At 32.8% G+C, this 22944-nt stretch overlaps 4 protein-coding genes and 1 long non-coding RNA gene across 11 annotated transcripts in view; 3 read left to right on the top strand and 2 right to left on the bottom strand.

Annotated features, from left to right (window-relative positions):
• LOC111392454 (vacuolar protein sorting-associated protein 2 homolog 2-like) overlaps window positions 1-201 on the top strand; it is a 4648-nt gene extending 4447 nt beyond the window's left edge. Inside the window, exon 8 of the mRNA XM_023017804.1 lies at window positions 116-201. Coding sequence (XP_022873572.1) covers window positions 116-201 — 86 coding nt within the window. The remainder of the gene's footprint in view (window positions 1-115) is intronic.
• LOC111392453 (nucleotide-sugar uncharacterized transporter 1-like) lies at window positions 202-5260 on the top strand (the record flags this gene model as incomplete). The annotated part of the gene is made up of 3 exons (XM_023017803.1): window positions 202-389; window positions 491-711; window positions 5031-5260. Coding segments are annotated over 3 exons (639 nt in total), but the record flags the coding sequence as incomplete, so codon positions are not given.
• Window positions 5261-11157: 5897 nt separating this feature from the next.
• Window positions 11158-16459, top strand: LOC111392435 (gamma-soluble NSF attachment protein). Its single transcript, XM_023017784.1, has 9 exons — window positions 11158-11290; window positions 11623-11690; window positions 11801-11885; window positions 11982-12140; window positions 12866-13003; window positions 13717-13795; window positions 14407-14486; window positions 15325-15454; window positions 16159-16459. The coding sequence occupies exons 1-9, from the start codon at window positions 11244-11246 to the stop codon at window positions 16258-16260; spliced, it is 888 nt and encodes a 295-aa protein (XP_022873552.1). The 5' UTR covers window positions 11158-11243; the 3' UTR covers window positions 16261-16459.
• A 1850-nt stretch (window positions 16460-18309) lies between these two features.
• On the bottom strand, window positions 18310-19436 carry LOC111392436 (UDP-arabinose 4-epimerase 1-like). The gene is made up of 3 exons (XM_023017785.1): window positions 19221-19436; window positions 18934-19078; window positions 18310-18853 (listed from the first exon to the last, which is right to left on the bottom strand). Exons 1-3 carry the CDS (start codon window positions 19419-19421, stop codon window positions 18612-18614), a joined length of 588 nt encoding a protein of 195 aa, XP_022873553.1. The 5' UTR covers window positions 19422-19436; the 3' UTR covers window positions 18310-18611.
• Window positions 19437-19946: 510 nt separating this feature from the next.
• On the bottom strand, window positions 19947-22352 carry LOC111392439. 7 transcript variants are annotated; one of them, XR_002702273.1, is made up of 3 exons: window positions 22314-22352; window positions 21415-21597; window positions 19947-21279 (listed from the first exon to the last, which is right to left on the bottom strand). It is a non-coding gene; the product is annotated as an uncharacterized LOC111392439 (long non-coding RNA). The 7 variants fall into 7 exon arrangements; XR_002702272.1 differs by lacking the exon at window positions 22314-22352 and adding an exon at window positions 22290-22307; XR_002702271.1 differs by lacking the exon at window positions 22314-22352 and adding an exon at window positions 21984-22139.
• Between the last annotated feature and the right edge of the window lie 592 nt (window positions 22353-22944).

The following is a 22944-nucleotide window of genomic DNA, read 5'->3' as shown; positions in this document are numbered from 1 at the left end:
TGGTCAGTATATTGTATGCTACTGACTTAAGGGCACTTCAATTCTTAAATTTATGAGGGTTTTTTTACTTGATTATATAATGCTGGCATTGTTCATCTCTATAGTCATGCAATAGGTTACCATTACGAGTCTCCGGATACAAATGCCTGTAGCACGTGTGGTGTTATATTTTGCTCCATATTTCTCTTTCTACGCATTTGATTCTTACAATGGCACTTTCAGGTGCTTGCACTTACCGTGGTATCAATTGGTGTTGCTGTTGCTACGGTGACCGATCTTCAATTTCATTTTTTCGGTGCTTGCATAGCAGTAGCATGGATAATACCGAGTGCAGTTAATAAAATACTTTGGTCCAATCTACAACAAGAAGAAAACTGGACCGCCCTAGCGTAAGTCACATGCATCTAAAGGATTTTCTGTTTGGTTCATTCTGCTATTGACCAAACTAACTGTAGAGTTAGAATTTCATGTGTCTTTGCCAAATTGACAGGTTAATGTGGAAGACCACACCTATTACTTTATTCTTCCTTGTGATGTTGATGCCATCACTTGATCCTCCTGGTGTCCTGTCTTTTAATTGGAACATCTATAACTCTTCAATTATTGGTGGTTCGGCTATTCTTGGTTTCTTACTTCAATGGTCCGGTGCCCTAGCACTCGGGTATGCATGTTCTGCTTATATTTTTTTAATTTTGCTTCTTTTCCTTACAAGCAATTTCTTTCATCTTAGTCAATTTACCACGCCGTTGGATTTTTTTTTTTTATTTTTTTTTTTTAAGGTGGATTGAATGGTATCGGACTTACAAATAGAAGTTAGGATAATATCATTTATTTTATTGTCTACTCGTGCCCGATAACGTGTACCAATACAATACTAAAGCTCTTTCAATGAATTTTCAGGTCTCAAATAAAAAGCTTGGCATTTTTCTTGCATTGATATGAAGAAGAAATCATGAAGTATTGGGACACCTCTCTTAAAATATATATGTATAAACAGGTTATATGTAGTTTTTATTTAGAGTCAACAAAATCGTAACTTTAAGACCGTCACATCTTTTGTTGCCGTTTAGTCCTATTTAGTATTATGTATTGTGATCTGTTAGTTATTGTATTGAGAAGTGTTTACAAATGGTTTGTATTATGAATAAATAGAAATGAGTGGTGGATAGTATTTATTATGGGATTTATGAAATGTGGATAAAAATGGTTCGAGTGTTTATTAAATGAACCACTTCATTAAGAAAATCTCATGGAGATCCCTTCTCTTGTATTATTGAGCCAAGGCAAAAATGCCATTAATGGTATTTGAGATATAGGGAGGGCAACATGATGGGATGGGGGGTGGGGGGGTTTGCCATTCCCATCCTGTCCCATTAGGGATTTTCGAGAGACGAGAGTAGTGATGGGATGGAGCGGCGTGAGATTAAAATATTAGGGGCAGGTCACTCTTTGTTTGCTGTGTTTGTATATACCTGTTGCGAATGTATCTTATTGCCTAAAATGACTCTATTTGCCTACACAGTGACTATATTGTAGTCGAAAGTGAGCGTATGACCGCGACAATATGCTCGAATTCTCAGATGCGATATACTATGCGAGTTGGAAGTGTCAATAGAGATTATTTCTGTGAATTAATGAAAGGTAAGAAGACACGTGCTATTAAAATATAATGGGTGTGGCACTGATACAAAGTGAAAAGGTTGGAAAGTGATAGTATAGTAAACCGATTACAATTACTCCCAACACAAGGTTATGTATCGCTTTTATGGATACTAGTTTTCCACCCGTACAATGCACGGGCTACGTTATTTTTTAGGTAATATTATCGTGTCAAAATATTTATTTATTTCTCTCAATAAATCTACAAATTTGATTACTTGTTGTGCAAAGAAATGAAGAAAAGAAGTATATATATATTTTTTATAGATGTTGCGTAAAGAAATTGAGAAAAGTATGAAAAATAGTATAATAATTTATAACCCAAATAAATTATAAAGTGATAATAAACAATAGACATTATTTAATATACTCTGTGTCACGTTATATAAGGGTAAAATATATTTGTATAAAAAAATATATCAATTACCGAAGAAAAAAAGAAATTATATTGAGAAAATTGTCACGAAAAAATAATAAATATTAATAAAATAATTGATTTTTTTAAAGAAAAAGGACGAGTTATACGTATTTTTTAACACACACGTTTTATGTACGTTTAACTATTTTCGATATTTATTTAGATCATTCGATGTATCTATTGTATAGTTCTTGAAATCAACTTCGAGAGAATATGGAAGATTTATAAAGATTTCTGATAGGTTCTATAAAAAAAAACAAAAAAACTAAATAAATCACCTAATGAAAAAAAAAAATTGACACAAAAAAATATCAATCACCCAATAAAAAAAAAATTGACACTGAGCATCATTATTATTATTTAAAAAAAAAAAAAAAGTCGCCGACGGAGCAACTCCGTAATGCTCCGTGATGCACAAAGCAAAATTGCTCCTGGCATCCAGGAGCAAGGAGCAAAATTGCTCCGCGCATAGTTGCTCGATTGGTTTTTTTTTTTTTCCATTACATGATTTATTTAATTTATTTTTTTTTATAAAAATCTATCATAAATCTTCTATATTTTCTCAAAATTCATTTCGAGAGCTATATCATAAACACATCGAATGATCTAAATGAATATCGAAAATAGTTAAACGTACATTAAACGTGTGTGTTAAAAAATGCATATAACTCGTTTTTTCTTTAAAAAATCAATTCTTTTATTGATATTTATTATTTTTTCGCGACAATAATTTTTGACGTTCCTAATAAACTTTTAAAATTTTTTAATGTCAAAAGAGATATCATTTAAAAAATTATAAATTTGAATAACAAGCTAACTTTATAAATTCATTGACGATTGTATGGTAGTCGAATGCATAAATCTTCTATATTCTCTCGAAACTCATTTCGAGAACTATGTCATAGATACGAATACGGTAAGGTGCAAATATGGTAAGTTGCTTGCAAATACGGTAGATTGTAAATACGATAAGATATTTGCAAATACGGTAAGTTGCATATACGGTATGCTTAAAACCAGTATCTAAACTACATATACGATATACGATAATGCTGTTTCATTAACACCACAATATTCTAACAATAAATAACTTTTGCAATATAAGAGAAGGAGTGATTAATATTTTTTTTACCTATAAGTAGCTTTTGCAATTATAAGTTTTTTATTACTTTTAAATAACTTGAAGTGCTTTAAAAAATCATAGTTGTCCCTCAACTATTACAAATGCAATTTATGCTTGTCCCATTTTTTTTTTTTTTTTGGAAGTTGATTATTCCAAATTCAATTTAGAAGATTGCAAATTGGTCCCTAAAATATTCTTGATTTTTTTATGCACTTAAAATAATTTTTAAGTAATAAAAAATATAAAAATTTCATTATTTTATTATTAAAAATTTTTAGGACTTAATTAAATTCTAAATATTTTTATAAAAATCAAGAATATTTGTTAACTGATATTTGCTTGGTGGGAGTTTTTTTTTTAAGTGTTCTCATTTTTTAAAATAAAAAATACTACAAAGTGCTTGATATACCACATTTTCTATACGTTCATGAGTGATGTGGGTTTTAATTAGGTTATGCGATTCATTGTGACAAGTTTCCAATTCTTGTGATGTTGCTATTAAAGTTTGGCATGATGTTGCTGTTTTGGATGATTCGCCACATCTATGCTATAGTTAGTTCAAATAGTCGAACAATATCTATGTGGAATTTTATTTTTTCATGTTTAGTAGTTGTTTAAAGAAGCTTAATATGATCGCATGTACATATTTGACATTTTGACGTTTATATATATTTTTCATGTTTATCAAATATAGTTAAAATGCGTTACTTATTTTGTACATGATTAATTGTTTAATTTAGTGGGAGTTTAAATGTTGAAAGAGTTTAAGTAATTCTGACCTAGAACCTATGATTTTGCACTATGAAATTAATTTTACGATAATGTAACATTAGGATAATGGATGATGATTAGGAATTTAGTGAATTTTCGACTTCATGTCAAGTGTGAAATTATTATAAAATTTAATTTGCATGTGCACAAAATAATATGTTTGCATAAATGGATATTTATATGATTGTCTCCAAAATTTTGATATCGTGACATCTAAGAATATCATAGTTGACTTTAATAAGGGTGACAAATTGAATGGTGATAACTATAACACTTGGCACCATAAAATATGGGAAAAATTGCACCAACAGTTCCTAACCTTTCACATTTTTGCAGGATTTATCATAATCTTCATTTTGTACCACCCACAATTCAAACCTTTTAAAAATATGCACCCAGAATCCAAATGGATAGAAACCGTCAATTTGACTGTTAGTTAACCACAATAGTGAAAGGGAAAATTGCAGCAGCGGTCCCAAACTTTTGAATTTTTTGCAAACTTTACCTTAACTTTCAATTTGTGCTACTCTCAATCCCAAACCTTTGAAAAATTAGCACCTTGGGTCCAAATGAATAGATTCGGACGTTAATTGACCAAGAATTTTTTTTTTGACCAAATTTAAAAAGGACAAAATGGTAAATTCATAATCATTCCACATAAAATAATTAAAACAATTTTCAAAAATAAATAAATAAAAAGAGAATGACACTGTTCATCTTCCCCAACCACTCCCACTCCACCCCAATCCACTCGCCCTAGCCATCTGAACTAATTCTCACATAATTCATCTTGAAAAATGATAATATATTGATAGAACTTCACATTCTAGATGTGGTATGACAGATCTTCAAAAAATTTCTAAGTCAAGAAAGCTTTTGCTATTTACTCCACTATTCCATTTGATCTAATGATTATGAAAGTCTACTTCCTCAATATTTTATGGGTTTTCTCCAGATTTGGTGGATAGAAGATGGCAAAACCTTTTGTAAATTTTTGGCCTCTATTTGTCAACACCTGTTGTCCATTGTTTTTCTTGTGAAATATAAGAAAAATTATAGCAATATCTCAAGAGAAGTGTAAGTTGCCTTCGAGAAGAAGAGGCTGGCCGATTATTAACGATAGTATCAACTGGGCTGGGGGATGGGGTTGGGATTGGAGTTGGAGTTGGAGTTGGAGTGGGAGTGGGAGTGGGAGTGGGAGTGGGGGGGTGGGTTGGGAAGATGAACAATTATTTGGACCACAGGTGCTAATTTTTCAAAGGTTTGGGACTGGCAGTGGCACAAATTGAAAGTTAAAGTAAAGTCTGCAAAAAACTCAAAGGTTTGGGATCGTTGCTGTAATTTTTCCATAGTAAAATTTGAACAAATGTAATAAGGGCAATATTGTAACTTTGCAATTTTCATATAAAAAAATTTTAAAAAAAAAAAGAAAGAAGGGCTACTATTATCTTCTCCACAAAGCCCATCCCACCCCAAAATTGTCACAGCCGGCACAAGTGTCCCTGATGCTACCCAACGTCGCCACCTCACACACATACCGCCAGCACGTCAATCCTCACAGTTTGCCTCTATTAATCCTACTACAAACCACTAGCACCACCATTGTCAATCCCATTACAAACCATCGACGCCACCGTTGTCAAAAACTGCTTTGTTGAACTTTCAATTTTCAATCCAGAAGGTAAAGTATCACAGATTCATTTCATTCTAATGCTAATTAGACCTATTTCCAGTCAACTCTAGTAAGAACAAAATCAATATTTGATCGGCGAATTGGAACTTTAATTGTCCATTTTTAATCGACGAACTGGATTAACAACATTCAAATAAAATTGAGTATTTGAAGAGCTGGAAGTGAGTGTTTGTGAGTTTTCATTAGAGAACTAGGTGCTTTCTTACGGAATGTAACGGAGAGGATGAAGGACGATGTAGTTTTATGGTGCGGTGCGGTGAAGAAGATAACAGTAGCCCTTTTTTCTTTTTAAATTTTTTATATGAAAATTGCAAAGTTAAAATTTTGCATTTATTACGTTTGGTGAAATTTTACTATTATGGTCAATAACGATCAAATGGACGATTTCCATTCATTTGGACCCCGGGTACATATTTTTGAAAGGTTTGAGACTGTGAGTGGTATAAAATGAAGGTTAGGATAAAATCTGTAAAAATGTGAAAGGTTAGGGACTTCCTAAAATTTTATATGTGTTGGAGGAACATAATTACCTTGAGGATATTAATTACGTGATGAAAGACCCAAGGTAGGTCAAACTACTCAACAGAGAAGGGATTAGGAAACTTACCGGACATAACAAATGAAAGATTTCACTGCTTGTGCAATTTTGGTAAGTTTAGTAGTGGACGATCTCATTCATGAGTGTAAGCAGTTCCCGACTGTTCATGACATCTGGATATATTTGAGAGAGAAATATGGTGCTGCTAGTGTGACTAGACTCAGACAATCGATTGTTAAGTCTGATACGTATAAGAACTAGACTCAGACAATCGATTGTTAAGTCTGATACGTATAAGAAACATCATAATCACAACATCACATAGCAAGTGAGGACCATGCCTATTATGATTAGGGAGTTGAAGTCGGCTGGTCCATATACTCTCTAACGAGTAGTAAGATCAGGCTTTGATCCACTCCTTTCATAATAATTAGGAATCTGAAAGTCAATCTAACTCAAAATGATAGCACAAACACATGCTAATGCTGCCCGCCTTGTGGAATTAGAGGATAAGTGCATTGGTGCTGTTAAATCTCTGGGACATGGTTTTGTTGCTAATTCTAGTTTTGGAAAAGCTCCATACTTTAAGCGTAAGAAAAACTGGTTCAAAGGCAAGAAATGGAAGGGAAAAGAAATTGGACAGGAACCTAAAAAAAACCCGCAATAGGAAAGATAACTGGTGTGCAAAGAAGAAAGATAAGAGCAAGCTAAAATGCTTCAACTATCAGGTACGGGGTCACTTTGTTCAGGAATGCCCTTAGCTAAAGAAGACTCAAGAGTGATAGATCATGTAACCAGGGATTGAGAAGCATTTGTGGAGTTCTGTCGATCTCCAACTAGTACAAAATGGATATACGTCGGCAACGATGATAGAGTGGCGGTGAAAGAGATTGATACATGCATGTTACATTTGCATGGTGGCCGAACTATTTTCCTTCATGATATCTTGTTTGCACTGGGAATACGAAGGAACTTAATTTCCATTGGTTTTTTTATTTTTTTTTTATTTTTTAAGATTAGGTTTTTGTTTGAACTTTTACGATAACTCTGTTAGTATAAACAATGGTAATGTATTTTATGGATCTGGACATGTAGAAGGTGGCTTTATAACGTTGGATTATGATTCAAACTCTTGTAATTATTATGTTGATTGTTATTTTTTTATGAATGTATCTTTTTCTTCTTCTAATGGCATGTTAGATTAGGTTCAATCTCTAACGTTTTTTTTTTTTACCTACTTGTGAACACAATACTCGAAATCATTCAGTAAAGCCTTAAGATCTGGACTTCCATTACAGTTAATCCATTCAGATATATATGGCCCTATGAATGTGAGGGCAAGACATGGAACCTCTTATTTCATCACTTTTATTGATGATTTCACGTGATATAATTATGTCTATTTGATTTCTCATGAGTCAGAGACATTAGAATATTTTAGATAATATTTAAATGTTGTAGAAAATCAAATGGATAGAAAGGTGAAAGCCTTAAAGAACTAACCGAGAATGTGAATATCTGTCAGAAGAGTTGAAAGAACTATGTAATGACAAGAAAATCGTTAGACAATTAACCATTCCCAATACACCTCAACAAAATGATGTTGTTGAGAGGAGGAATAGAATGTCGCTTGAAATTGTGAGATCTATGATGTTGCAGGCTAACTTCCTTATTTCCTATTGGGGAGATGCTTTGTTAACTGCAACCTACATTCTGAAAAAAGTTCCCTCTAAATCGATACCTACTACACCATATCAGTTTTGGATAGGTAGATTCCCTGATTTGAGTTCTTCTAGATCCTATGATCAGTTGCCTATATCCATGATTCCTTAAATAAATTAAAAAAAAAAAAAAATTGGGTCCTCGGGGAAATGTATCTTTATTATAGATACTCAAGCCAGTCCAAAACATGTGTTCATAAGTGAAAATCAAGATGTGATTATAACTAAGATTATATGATGAAGAACCAAAATCAGTACAAGAAGCACTATCATGCCCTATTAAGGAAAATTAGAAGAATGCAATAGAAGATGAAATTGAGTCTATGAAATCGAATTAAGCCTATAACTTGGTTGATCTTCCATCTAGTCGAAAAATCAATTGGGAACAAATGGATTCTCAAAATAAAGCGAAATGCTAATGGGACTATAGAGAGGTATAAGGTTCGCTTGATAACAAAAGGTTATACTCAACATGAGGGTAAATATTATGAAGAGACCTTTTTCACTAGTAATGAGATTTACTTTAATTTGCTAATCTTAGCTATTGTAGTAAGTTTAGATTTAGAATTACATCAAATGGACATGAAAATTGCATTTCTCAATGCAAAATTGGATGAAGAAATTTACATGCAACAAACAATATGTTTCATTAAAATAGGGCAAGAGAATAAAGTTTGTAAATTGAATATATCAATCTATAGCCTAAAGTAGTCTTCTAGACTGTGGTACTTGAGATTTGACAAAGCAGTAATCTCATACAATTTTATCATGATGGACGAAGGACACTATATTTATTTGAAAATGTCCAATGAGAAATTTGTAATATTATCTCTCTTCATGATTTTTTTACTGGTTGGGAATGACAATGAGTATATTAAAACCATTAAAAAATGGTTATTCTCAAATTTTGAAATGAAGGATATAGGTGAAGTAGATTATATGTTAGGTGTTAAAATTTATAGAGAACGTTCAAAGAGACCTTTTACTTTGTCATAAGAGCCATATATAAAGAAAATTCTTGAACGTTTCAAAATGGAGAATTACAATCCCATTGATACTCCTGTATCGAAAGGTGAAACTCTAAGATTTCATATGTGCGGTAAAACTATTGAGGAAGAATAAGTGTCTAGAGATGTTAAGATATATATAATTGATAGATTAGGTCAAGTGTATCATGTGCGAGTGAGACATGTTAGAAGAAAAATGAGTCATCCATGTAGGCTAACATGACCTGAATTGCATGAAAGCAAGTGGAGGTAGGGGGTTAATGAGTAGAGCTCGCGAGTTGAAACTCGAGGCTAGAGTTCGACTTGAGTAAAATTAAGTCGGGCTATTTTGGCTCGAGTCGAGCTAAGCAAAAACTCAGCCAAAAAATCGAAGCTCGACCCGAGCTTTCTACTTTGGCTTTATCGAGCCAAGCCAGCTCGATTTCTTTCTCTCTTCATATAAGCAGGACAACTGCCTTGCATTAGGCAACTACATGCTAACCTTTTTTTTTTGTCAAGTTGGCTTGGGCTAGGCCCGGTACCCCAAAATGGGGCTCAACCCGAGCCTGGACAGAGCCTCGAGCTTTTTCCAGGCTGAACCGTGGGTGGAGGGAGGAGTTGAGTTTTTGAATTTGAAAATTAACCTCCCCACCGCCAATAACTTCCATTACTTCATGATTAAGAAAAGCAAACATAAAAAAAATTCATATATAGAGAGGAGGAAAATACATGGGTGGAAAGAATTGATTTTTGGAAATATAACATCTCAAATTTGGTTTTTGGATTGTGAACATAAACTCCTTTCTTGGTGATTGAGTTTTTGACCGAGAAACAGGTAGAAGACGGTGTGGAAAGCAAGTAATTCAACCTCGTTTTGAAATTTTCAAGTAAGTTTTACAACTTAGAATTCGGTTAAAAGCATGCAAGCATGTTTTACAGAAAGATTTCCATTAGAATATTTCTTCAGATCCATTAATAGCATTTGCATTTGTTTAATTTGATAAAGGCGTTTTTTTTTTCTTCTGATCAAGATGCAAGGCTTTTAACTCGATTTCAATGTGGCGGCATCAAGAATTTTTCTTGCAAGGACGAAAATTTTCATGGTCCGCCAAGCCCTCGGCCCAGCCATATGCCAAGCCATGTGTAGTTGATCTATCGTTCTCTTCTCACTTTACACCTCTGGTCATTACCATCACTAAAAAGGAAAAATCACCGAGTTTTCAATAGATGCAATTGCAATTCGACTCTCCTCTGCTTTTAGTAACACTATAAAACTGAAAATTGAAGTTGTAAAATATCATTCTTGATTTCATTGAATCACAAATTTGTACAAGTCACTTGTATCAAATTGAATTCTATAAGATAGTGATAATTATGGAAGATATTTACAACGAGATTAGTAGCACTTGAGAAGGTTATCTATGGTTGAGATAAGGTTATCAACACAAGATATTTTTGATTCAAAATTGACACCATTATTCAAACCGAGATGTAAAATTTAGATCTTAGAATTGAACATGCACGATCCACATACACTGCACCATTTAGTATAAATGACACCAAACGTCGTTATTTATTATGTCAAGCGAGCAAAATTTGTTAATAAAAAAAAAAGTGCAGGAATACCAAACTATTTAAGTACAAAAATCTAAATGATATTAAAGTTATATTGCATTATCTTATTTAAATATGTTTAATTCTCGATTCCTAATTACTAAATTTTGCTGATTTGGCATATTAAATAATAATATTTGGTAACACGTTGGCACTGAACAATGTCATGTAAGATTCAACATTTTCTTAACCTAGTCCTTGTTTGAGCCCTATTTGTTTCATCAAAATATATTTCTCAATAGTGATTTGACTATACTTCAATTACATTTTTTCAATAAAATAATATTAAACATAAATTCATGACTTTTCTTTATTTTTTAATCACATATTTTTCATCAATACGCTATTCAAAATGCATTATTTACAAGAATAAATCAAACAGGGGCCTAGTGATCATTAATGTAACAATTGTAAACTTGAGTAACTATTATAATAAGAAAATGACATCGATGACCATTGACATAATTACTTAAAACTTCAGTATACATTGGCATAATTAGCTCCAAAATTAGAGATTTGGGACTAATTGTACTACTACGAACTTGCTTCTTTTTAAAAATTAGGGACCACATTTCTACTACAACAATAGATTGGGGACCAAGGGTGCAAGTTTCTCATTTCTCATGGGTGATTTTTTCTTCTTGGCAAGGATTGCTATAAAGAAACTAAACGCAAATAAAGAAACTTCGACCCAAGGAGAACTTCGTCAGTCGATCAGCCATGGCCAATTCCGATCCCGACAAGTTGATCACTAAAGCCGATAAACTGTCAGTTTTACTCTTTTTCTATTTTATTTAATATAATCTCGCGTTATATAGGTAAACAGTACTAATTTGAACGATTTAACTAGTTTATTGATAATTTTTACATAAAAACAACATTACGCTGGATGATTATGTTGTACGGGGCTCTTCACGGGTCAATGTCCTAAAATATTGATTATAGGAGGCAATCAATAAAATAATTGATCTAAATCCGAGTAGAAACCAGTCTTAGCTTTTAGTTATGTTCAATATGATCTGTTTCCTTAAGTCAAATAATTAGGCTAATTATGGTAAAAAAATCATTTTTGTTGTGTTTTTTCCATTTAATTTTGTAGAACAAAACTGAGTATGACAAGGTGGAGTGCAGATTGGAAGGGTGCCACAGTTCTTTATGAGCAGGCGGGTATGTTTGATGTAACATACATGAGGTTAAAGAAAATGAATTATATTTGGAGCAATTTTATGTGTTCATTTTTTTGATTAGTTTATATGGGTTTCATTTGTATGTGGCAGCAAATGCATATAGGCTGGCAAAAAATTATGAGAAAGCAAAAGAAGCATTTGAGAAAGCTTCAAAAGGACAGGAAATGCTCTCCTCGTATCCAAGTTGATTTATCCTTCATTAATACAAGTAATCTAATAGATTTATACAGTATCTTGTTGTATAATGTTGGAACCTTGACGAGCGAATCAGGCCTTGGGATGCTGCGAAGCATATGGAATCTGCAGCTGTTCTTGCAAAGGAAGTACGCAACTGGAAAGAACTGTCTGAATTTTCTCGACATGCATCTGAGTTGTATACTGAGTGTGGAAGGTCACAACCTGCATCAGATGCACTTGCAAAGGGTGCTCGGTATGATATGCTGCTCTCTTCTGGTTGTAGTGTCAATGCATATGACATTACATTTTGAGGAGTTTTCTCATTTAATAGACAATTTTTTTGAGCAGTCTTTGTCTATTACGTCTATATATATATATGGAACTGATCTCTTAAGTATTAAGTGACATGACACACTACAATAGGTGGTGTAATCAGTAGTATGACCAACCTTATTTCCTACCACTTATTGTAGTGTGTCATGCCACCCGAGGGTTAACACCGATGCTTAAAAGATCAGTCTTGTGTGTGTGTGTGTGTGTATAGAAAGTAGACATTATGATTTTTAATTGTGCAAAATTGTAGATTGCGTGATCTGGTAAAGACAATGTTATTCATGAATGTTTTCTGTTTTGAAACATCAATTACATGCATGTTGTTACATGTTGCGTGTGAAATACTGGAATTCCTATCTCATTTGCTGAGACTTTTCTATATGTTCTAACTTTTTTCATTAATATCTATATTTTATGAATGTCAACAAAGTATAATAAGTAATTTCTCCCAGTTGTTCAATCATTTCACAACTGCTATAAATGTCTCTGGGGCATTTGAACCAGTCTTATCAAAAGGAAAGGAAATGTGCATAATATTTGGTGGAATTTGACCCACTGATTCAATTCAATTTTGTAGATAGAGCTATAAGTTCAATTGTTTATTTATAATAGTTGATACTCATTAAACTGTTATGTTTCTTAAAGTGCTTTAGAAGATTTTGCACCTGAGGAAGCTATTCAGCTTTACACTGATGCTTGTGATGCTCTTGAAGAGGATGGAAAGGAACAAATGGCCTTTGATCTATATCGTGCTGCTACAAGTGTTTATATAAAGCTTGAGAAGTAAGATTTTTTTTTCTTATAAACATTAACACAATTGAAGAAACAACTAATTGCTTAGCATTCTTACTTGTTAGCATTATGTAAGATTGAAATGATGGTGTTCTACTTCTAAGTTTCATATTGTCCCTTTTTTCATCAAAAAAAAAAAAAAATAATAATAATAATAATAATAAAAATAAAAATAAATAAATGAGCATGACATGTTCCTCAATACTAATGAATCAGAATGCCCATCTCATTTGTTCTCATGGTGACTATTTTAGGTTATTTGCCAAATATCCGTTTATGCTAAGATTTACTCCTCTCTATCGATGATTATTTGATTATCCCAAGTTTGCACATAAACATCTCTCTCTCTCTCTCTCTTTCTCTCTCTCTCTCAGGGGAGGGACGTTCGTTGTAAGTGTACATGACTTGTATTTTGTGCACATATCATGTGAATTTACAGTTTTCACTAGTGTTTCTGAGGAAAAGGTATAGTTTCTTAAAAAATAAATTTACTGTCCATGATTGTATCCTAGACATTCTCGAACTTAAAATACGTTGCAATTAGTTATCCCATTAACAGCTTGTGGATTTGACATGGGGTATTATTCTTATCATTCATTTATTGGTTTATACACACCTGGATGGAAACTCATGCCAATGTGTGTATCATTCCTGTTTCTAGTAAAGAAAGTTTTGATGTCTTACTGGTTTTGCTACCTATACAGGTATGCAGATGCTGCAACTTTTCTTTTAAGATTGGCCTTAGCAGCTGATAAATGCAATGCTACCCATAGCCAATGCAAGGTGTGAAAGCTTGTTAGTTTGGTTTCCATCTATTCAGAGCCTTTCTTGATGCAATTTCCCTTCCTATAGTTAGTGTGAAATATTGGTTTTAAAACTATGTTTGCATTATTCCCTTTTGTGTATTGATGAATACAACAGTAAGATAATTACATTGAATAGGCTTTAATGTGTCTAATCTATTATTTGAGGGGTAATCACAGCACAGATTTAAATTTATTCCCTGATATTCTCTTTCTTTCCCCCAAAAATTTCAATTTTTTATGAAGCGACTACAATAGCTTTTTTGATTTAAGCATTAAGGAAATAAAATTTAGGTGGTTTGGGGAATACAGTAGTCACCTCTGAATAGATCATACTGCCTTGAAAATCAGTAAATTAAGATTGCGGACAATCAATACGCCGAAAAATACACAAAACGTTTATTGATTGATATCTTGACGGATCAATAATTGAAGATGCTTTTTTATGCACTCAAAACATTGTAATCGTAATACATTAGAAGATTGTGTATTTCTGAAACAAAACACAATTGTGGGAAACGCAGATATATTTGAAGTCCAGAAGTCCTTTTCGTGTCCTGGAATTATTAGCTTAACCTCTTTTGGATGTAGGCTTATCTCAGTGCCATCATTGTGCATCTTTATGCTCACGACTTCCAGCAAGCAGAGAAGTGTTACAACGATTGTTGTCAGTAAGTTGAGCTTTTTGTGGCTTTTGCGTTTTACTCAGTTGGCATTCTTAAATGATGCCTCCCATTACTGGATTCGAATGAAAAGTACTAAATGGTATGGCTTGGTATTATCCACACACGCATGCTCATGGCTACATCTTGATGGGTGAAAAAAGTGAAGAAATGGTATTATTTTGGACCTGAAGAAAAAATTGGTTCCATTCTAGGAACAAAAGATATGTGGACTTTCTCTAGATGGGCCTAAATAATGTGAAATGATGTTTCTAAACGGAATGAGATGAAAGGGACAAAGGGGCAATCCCCCCTTTCCATTCTCTTACTATTACTTTGTTTTAACTTTTTAAACCAGAATTCGCTATTTTCACCCCTCCATGGCCCATGTGATGTGACAATTTATAACTGTAGGGCTAAATTGGATTGAAACGAAGTTGAAGGAATGAAATCATGTTTGGAAAAATTTAGGGGCTTCCAGAGTAGTTTCCCTTTTCATTTATGGAGGGTCAAAGTCCCAAAAGTAATCACTGAATGGGAAAGATGTCGAACGTCTAATACAGATATCTTTTTATCAGTGTTTGGCCACTGTCTTGGTCTTCTGTATTTTGCATTGCATGAAAGGTGAGGATTGAGGAATTTCTTCCCCTGTCCTTGACTAATGATTTCTTCGATGCTTGAATAAGCTTGTGTTTTTTTAAAATTATAGGACATAATTCGTGTACTTTTCGTTAAATCCAACTGTCTTGCTAGTAATTTGTTTTCTCGTCATATTCATTTTAGGAAATTTACCCTTACTTTTATTCGCTAATTATGGCAATTTTTTTCCCTCTTTGCTTCTTGGCAGGGTTGAAGCTTTCTTGAACAGCGATCAAAACCGTGCCGCCAGTAGACTCCTTTCTGCATACACTGAAGGTGATGTCGAAGAAATCAAACGTGCTGCTCAATCAAGCATTGTCTCCAATCTTGATCACGTGGTAAATGTTCCAAGACATTTAAACATTGTCTATTATCATATTGGATTCAGATCACCCTTTTTTCGCTCTGGAAAATGAAATGAACTTTTGTGGTGAACATAAGCAAGTATTGCTTCATGGTTTAAATCTGTTGGGAGTTGTTAGTGGGTTATTAGTTGCGGACTTTATATTTTCATAATTCAAAAATCATGCAACTAATGATTGTTCAAGAGTTCTGGCAAAGCTATTGTTTTTTGCTTTTGCTTCTTCTAGAAAAGCTTTTGGATGAAGATATCTTAATTTTTGTTTGAAAACTAATATTTAAAAGAGCGTCTTATTTTAGAAGTACTTTTAAAGATAGTCACATTGGACCAATTTCCTCTAAAAGCACTTTCATAAAATTAGTCAACTGGTTCAAAAGCTGCTTTTAGATCTCAAAAATTCCTTTTGACTTTTAAAAGACATGCAAAACGGGACCGGCCTTAGGGATGTATACAGTAGCATTGAAGCGCTTCCCATTCTTTGTACATCTCATAGAGAAATGTCATATGGAAACACTTCTCGACTCTAAAATTGCCCATATTAGTAAGGTTTTACCAACTCAAAACAAATTGACAAATGAAAAATTTTAGTCATTTTTCGTTCTCTATCCTTTTACTTGTTTCATTATCTTCAATGTTCATATTGATAATGGAACGATTTAGCTAAAAGTAAGTTTTATGCAGATCGTCAAGCTTGCAAGGAAGCTCCCTACAGGTGATGTCAGTGCATTTAAGATGGACACAAAGGATCAAGAAGAACCCTTGGATGAAGATGATCTTACCTAAACCTACATCTAAGTCGATTTATCTTAAAAGTACCAACGGGATTATGTCTACATATTGTAGAGTGATGCAACATTATATGAATTTTTACTGGATGAAGATGTCTTTGGTATATTTCCCAAGAAAGAAAATATTGGTTGTGTACTATTGGTATTTCTGTGAATTACTACCGAGTTTTCCTGATATCTTTATTATTCTGTGACATAGCAGCAATCAGATGAAACAAATTCAGATTCTATTCTTGAAATTTCAGACTGACTTGCCTTAACCATTTCAATAGACCTTTCTTCGATGGGGAAGACGATTTTGATAGAAAACGAAAATTTGTTGACAATATTCAATATTAAAAATATATATATAAATATATATCAAATACGAGCATTTAAGAAAATTGGATAAAATTTCTACAATTAATATTTCAATTTAATTTAAAATTTGAAAACTAAACTCATAGATAATGATCAATTTTAGATAATGATAAAAATTAAAGATAACGACTATCTCTAAATGAAATTAAAATTCGAATTTAATTAAAATTATGAAAATTAAGAGTCTCAATACTAATTAAAGATTAAACTAATTATAAATTAAAATACAATATATAGATAAAATTGCTTGAATTAAATTAAAATTATCAATATTCAATCTTCATCAGTTTTTGAAATGATTAAGCCCTTGTTTAAGTCACATTCTTTTTAAAAAAATATATTTTTAAACAATAATTTGATATCATTTTAACCACACATTTTTCAATAAAATAATATTACACGCAAATCCAAAATTTTTCGTTATTTTTTAACCACATTTTCCATCAATACAATATTCAAAAAATTTATTTTTCCCTCAAAATGGGGATCAAACAAGGGCTAAATATAAAAACACCACGTTATTTTAGCCCTAATTGAGCTATAATTTTCTCAGAACTCTTTTTTTTTCAACTATACATTCTTCTATAAAATAATTTTACAAGTAAATTCAAATTATTTTTCTATTTTTTAACCATACATTCTCCCAAAAATCAATATTTCAAAACAAATTCTCCAATAAAAATGGAGCTCAAACAGTTTATTCAATGTCATGCTTATGCCCCTAATTTTTTTTATTGCATTCCCATTCTCAACTTAGCACATTTTTGTCATTGATAACAACATTATTTAATGATTTTGTTAAGAGTGAAGAAAACTAAAAAGACTTATTTATCTCTCATAATTTTAAATAAACCAAAAATATATATAAAAAAATATGATTAAATATTTGTCCCCTCACTGTAACGCGCTAATCAAATTTTTGAGTGAAAACTATCATAGGGACACTATGTTCTAATTTATGAAAGATTAAGATTAACGATGTGATGGAAAAAGGTTAAAGACTTCAACCTGAAAATGAATAAAAGTTAATGATCCTCGTTACAATTAAAATGTTGTGCATTTTAATTGTAAGAATTTTAGTAACACATCACATGCATAACATGTGAACATTTAGGCTGCAGTTAGTTTGGCGTTTTCAAGTTGTTTTCCGTTTTTCGTTTTCGAAAATGCGAAAAACGCGTTTGGTTCATTGTTTTTGAAAACGAGGTAAAATTTATAATTGAAAATATAAAATGGTTTTTCATCGTTTTGAACGTTTTTAGTTATCAATGTCTAAAACACGAAAAATGCCCAAACGCGTGTTTTCAAAGAAAACTAAAAATTGTTTAAAACTGAAAATGGAAAACACAAAACTAAACCAACTACAGCCTCAATGTCTAAATGGGCATTTTCCCACATAATGTTCAAAGGTTGACAACATGATTAATAATTATGAAAGTGATTTAGGACAATCTTATCAAGGTTGGGAACCTATGAGAAATTTAACACATGTTAAAGTGTAATAAATTGAACAACAGGTTTTCTCTTTGCCTGTTTGGACAGGAGCTTGTCCAAGAAGATTAATCCGTATTTTTAAGTTAAATTATTGCCAATTCTGTGCAATCTGCTGACAGATTTTGCACCTAAAATGTCCCAACAAACAAATGAAATTAATATAGAGTGAGAAGATAGTAGGCTTGCCCTGTATCAGCATCTCCTGATTCAAACTTTCTTGGAAAAAATTAGAGGAAACAATAACAAATCAATAATACCTCATTAGCAACTAATATTGCCTACATATATGTGTCGAATACATATATTACTGGCTGCTTCCTACGAACTCTAAGAGCCATATGGTTAAACTTGAATATAGATAGTTTAAAGAATAAACATAAAATCCCCTGCCCTCAATCTCCTCCCCTAGGTGCTAATAGAACTGGGCAAAAATAGGCAGTAAAATGGGGTTCTATGTTAGTCGTCCACAATGAACGCTGACTGCATAAACATCTATGCTGACGACACCTGAGGAGTTCCGTACCCATTGAGATGTGCCTTCTGCCATCTCCAAGCGATCTGCAAACTCTTTTGAAGATCGGTATGTTTTGCTGTCCAGTTCAACTCGTCCCTGATCTTGGTCGGATCACTGTATACTTCTGCATAATCACCAGGCCTACGTGGAAGAAAGTCGACTTTAATGGGCACCCCAGTTGCCTTCTTACAAGCCTCCACAAACTCATTGACAGATCGACCTGATAATAGGGATAAGAACAAAGTTTCAATAACAATAGTCTTTCGCAATCGGAAACAAGCATTTGGAGAAATAAGTTACCTCTTCCTGTACCAACGTTGTATATGCCAACATGCCGTGGTTTTGCCTTTTCCAGAGCTTTCACATGAGCATCAACAAGATCGGTGACATCAATATAATCCCGTATGCATGTGCCGTCCGGAGTCTTATAATCCGTTCCTCTAACCTGCACCACAACAGAAGTACAGATATAATTGTTTGTCAAGCACATATTATCAGTTCTCGAGCTATAAATAAATTTCCTGTTCGAAGGTGTTATGAGCAAAAGTATAGCAGGTGTTAAATCTGAAGAGTAAAGATACGCAGACCTTAAGCCCAGAGATGATGCCACGTGCCGCATCAAAACAAGCACCAGATATTCTTCCATGCTCGCGCAGTTCCGGACGGGGAGCTTCTCCTAGTCTTCCCTCAGGGTCGGAACCAATCACATTGAAGTATCTGAATATAAAATTGAATAAAGAAAGTAAAAGAAATAGTTTAATAAATAAAGTAGGAAAGGTAGAGCCCATACTTGGCAAAAGAAATATAATGATATTTTCAATCTGGAAAGGTCAGAGGGGCAACAGAGTTTAACAATGAACTGAAGAAAGTATTACTATTGATAGTTGTAACTTTTCGCCTATTGTTAACTCTATTAGGAGTTTGACAGTCCAAATTTATTCAAGTAAATCATCATGACTGGATGAATATACCACTTCAACACACACTAATTAAGTGGAAACAAAACTTAAAGAAATGAGAGATGAAATAATATCAGGTTCTGTCGCCTCAATCACTTAATAACATACAATACCTAGATTTTAGAGATCCAAGAAACTGTGAATACAATACAGAAAATTTTTACTATAATTTCAGTTAATTAACTTGCTGATGAAGAAAAGCAACGTACTCGTTTTGGGCAACTATTAACACAGATCAACTCTATAAGAGAAACTTAATTTGGACCAAACATTGGAAGCTCATACATTCTTGTAAAATGGAAAATGTCTAATACATATTAGCTTGTACCTTAAAATCATGGACGTGACAATTCACTGCTACCACCTCCCTATCCAGCAAATCAGGTCATTACTAAGTCATGTGTCAGATTTATGGGCAACAAAATGGTATTAGCATTCAATACTTATGATTAATTGATAGCTTTAACAAGAGGTCTTAGCCGCACAGATGAGGCCACGTATCCTTTCATTTTACAATCGACATTGATCCTATTCTATTATAAAATCTCACATAAAGTGACATTCCAAAGGTAATACAAGTTCAGACTCTCAAACTACAACTCTGCTATCCTCACTATTATTATCACAAAATGCCACAAAGCCAACCGCCTTTTTATATTGGAGGCTCGCGTCTAAAACACCTCCCACACCAATATATACTACTACAATTGACTTAATCATCAGAGTGCGCACAACCAACTTTACCCCCCAGAAAGCCACGTATGGCTAACGGTTTGTCAAAGTGTGCAAAAATCAAGCTTGTGTGGACATGAGAAACCTTGGGATCTGTTGGCCACACTAGAGGTACAAAATCCGAGGTCAATAACCAACAAAATCAAAAGTCTAAGTTGCAAACAAAGTTAAAATAGATCAAGAACATAGAAAATAATAAGTTCTCAAATACAATAACAAGTAGATCTAGAAGCCACATAGGGCTATCTAAATTTGTTTCCGTCGTCTTGTGCAACAAAATTTAATTTATTACTAAAAATGGAGACAACTCAAGAATTTCATATATCTTCACTACTAATATTATCGTCAAGGGAGTCATTAACATCTGCATCCTCATTACACGTTTCTTTTCATTTTTTGTCATCATCCTCTAAGTGCACTGGTATATTCTCCTCCTCATTTTCTTCCATGTAGGTAGAAAAAACAAAATAAAAGAGTGCGAAAAATATTTTAGTTATCAACTTATAAAGAAATAACTCAAAAAGCTACCGTCGACAATTAAATGTTTGAAAATAGGGGCAAACACCTTAGTTGGCGTAAGGCTCGTGCTTGAGGCATTAGCCTTAGCAAATTGAGGCATAAGCCTCACAAATGGCATTCAAGGTGCTGGTTTTGAGGCATTTTATGATAGCCTCATGAGAGGTGGGATTCGATGCGTAAGCCTCGATGTTTTTTCAAACAACGCATAGTGATAACAATTTTAAGGAACAGGTAATTCAATCTTTTTTTCTTTCTCAGAAAGCTTAACAACAAAACCAAGCACTGAAAATGATAAGGGACTAGAGAGTTACTTGGCTAGGGGAATTAAAATTTGGGGATTGCTTGAGCATAAGAATACACATTGCTGTGAGGGTAGCAGCCATTAGAATTTTTCCTAGTATATTGCTCTTCTTCTTCGGGTCGGCATAATCCATGCCTGCAAATAGGAGAAAATAATAGGTTAAGGAACAGCTAGGTAATTACTACTAATATTAAAAACTTACCATACATCAAGCAGATTAACAGCAAATACGTACATACTAAACAATTCCGTGACCTTAAAATATCTCACCTCCTAAAGACATAGATCTATTAGATCTCTGCTGAGTTCTTGCCCTAGTAAAGCTCAGCATTTGAGAAATATGTTATTCTCTATCAATAAAGGAATTAACTAAAAGGTCCAAGTCTTGGACGTCAATGGCCAATTGAATCCTCTCCTATAATTTAGATGGAAAGTTCTGTAACTCTGCTTCCACTACATAGAAAAATGAAAAATATCCCATGATCAGTAGAAAAAATAAGAATGGTGACAATTTAAACTAATTTTGTCGTGTAAAAAGATGATCATAATTACATATCCTGAGAAACCTAAATTTTGACCCAAAAAGTTAAGTAAATTGCAGTATTACACCCCACTCCGACGACGAGAACAGAAGACAAAGAGAAAGGACAAAACACAAAAATTAGAAAGGATCTAAAGAAAACCCAAAAACTTCGAGATCCACCATGCACCGATCAAAAATCCCTACTCTAATTAACCACGCATATAAAGAAAAAAAATCAATTCTTGAATTATAACAATTAAAACCTACATGAATTAAAAACATAAAAAATTAAGAAATTGTTCATAAAACTGAAGACCCCATGTACATTCCATGCTTTGCTTCCATAATTACTGATGGGAAAACCATTTTCTTGATTTTCTTTCACTATGTGGGTTAATCATTCATGCGATTGAACAGAAAAAATCCGAAAAAGATAAAAAGGACAGAGCCCAGGATGTCCCCGTAAAAGGACAAAAGGTCGATATTTGGAATGGCAATTCGCAACATCCAATCAACGAACAAAAGCATCAATGTAAACAGTGACTCACATAATTAACAGATTAAAAATCCGATGTACAGAGGGAACATACGAGAAAGAAAGATGGAGAGAAATCCAATATACAATGAAGAAAGATGGAGAGGGTACGTTGAGCTTTGTCTTTTGAATTTTCTGCCAATGAAAGAGATAGCTCATTTTTATAATTATGTTAAATGAGTGAGTACATAAAGTTGGGTTAGGATCACAATCTAAATAAAGTTAGATGATAGGTCAAAATGTGAAATTAAATGATTTATTTAATTTTATCTATCATTTAGTATAATATTAAATTTCAATTTAAGTGACGTTAGATAATTTATCAAATAAAAAATGTGAAATTAAATGACTTCTTTAATTTTACATATTATTTAATATGACATTAAATCTCAGTCCAAGTGACGCTAAATAATTTATCAAATGAAAAAAGTGAAATTAAATGACTTAGTTAATTTTACCTATCATTTAATATGATATTAAATCTCAATCTAAGTGATGATAGATGATTTACCAAATGAAAAAGGTGAACTTATTTAATTTTACCTATCATTTAATACGGCATTAAATCTCAGTCTAAGTGACACTAGATGATTTATCAAATGAAAAATATGAAATTAAATGACTTATTTAATTTTACCTATCATTTAATACGGCATTAAATCTCAGTCTAAGTGACACTAGATGATTTATCAAATGAAAAATATGAAATTAAATGACTTATTTAATTTTACCTATCATTTAA

This window comes from Olea europaea, unplaced genomic scaffold, assembly GCF_002742605.1.
Source record: "Olea europaea var. sylvestris unplaced genomic scaffold, O_europaea_v1 scaffold93, whole genome shotgun sequence".
In the NCBI taxonomy this organism is placed as follows: Eukaryota; Viridiplantae; Streptophyta; class Magnoliopsida; order Lamiales; family Oleaceae; genus Olea; species Olea europaea.
The sequence above is the reverse complement of the archived record's forward strand: the minus strand, read 5'-3'. Positions and strand labels throughout refer to the sequence as shown.

Coding starts and splice junctions, on each gene's coding strand:
- LOC111392436 (XM_023017785.1), bottom strand. CDS start 19,421: ATGGGCTCTACCTTTCCTACTTTATTTATTAAACTATTTCTTTTACTT. Junction 19,079..19,220: donor GCATCATCTCTGGGCTTAAG/GTCTGCGTATCT, acceptor GTTGTGGTGCAG/GTTAGAGGAACGGATTATAA. Junction 18,854..18,933: donor CAACGTTGGTACAGGAAGAG/GTAACTTATTTC, acceptor CCCTATTATCAG/GTCGATCTGTCAATGAGTTT.
- LOC111392435 (XM_023017784.1), top strand. CDS start 11,244: ATGGCCAATTCCGATCCCGACAAGTTGATCACTAAAGCCGATAAACT. Junction 11,886..11,981: donor GGACAGGAAATGCTCTCCTC/GTATCCAAGTTG, acceptor CGAGCGAATCAG/GCCTTGGGATGCTGCGAAGC. Junction 13,796..14,406: donor CTACCCATAGCCAATGCAAG/GTGTGAAAGCTT, acceptor TTTTGGATGTAG/GCTTATCTCAGTGCCATCAT.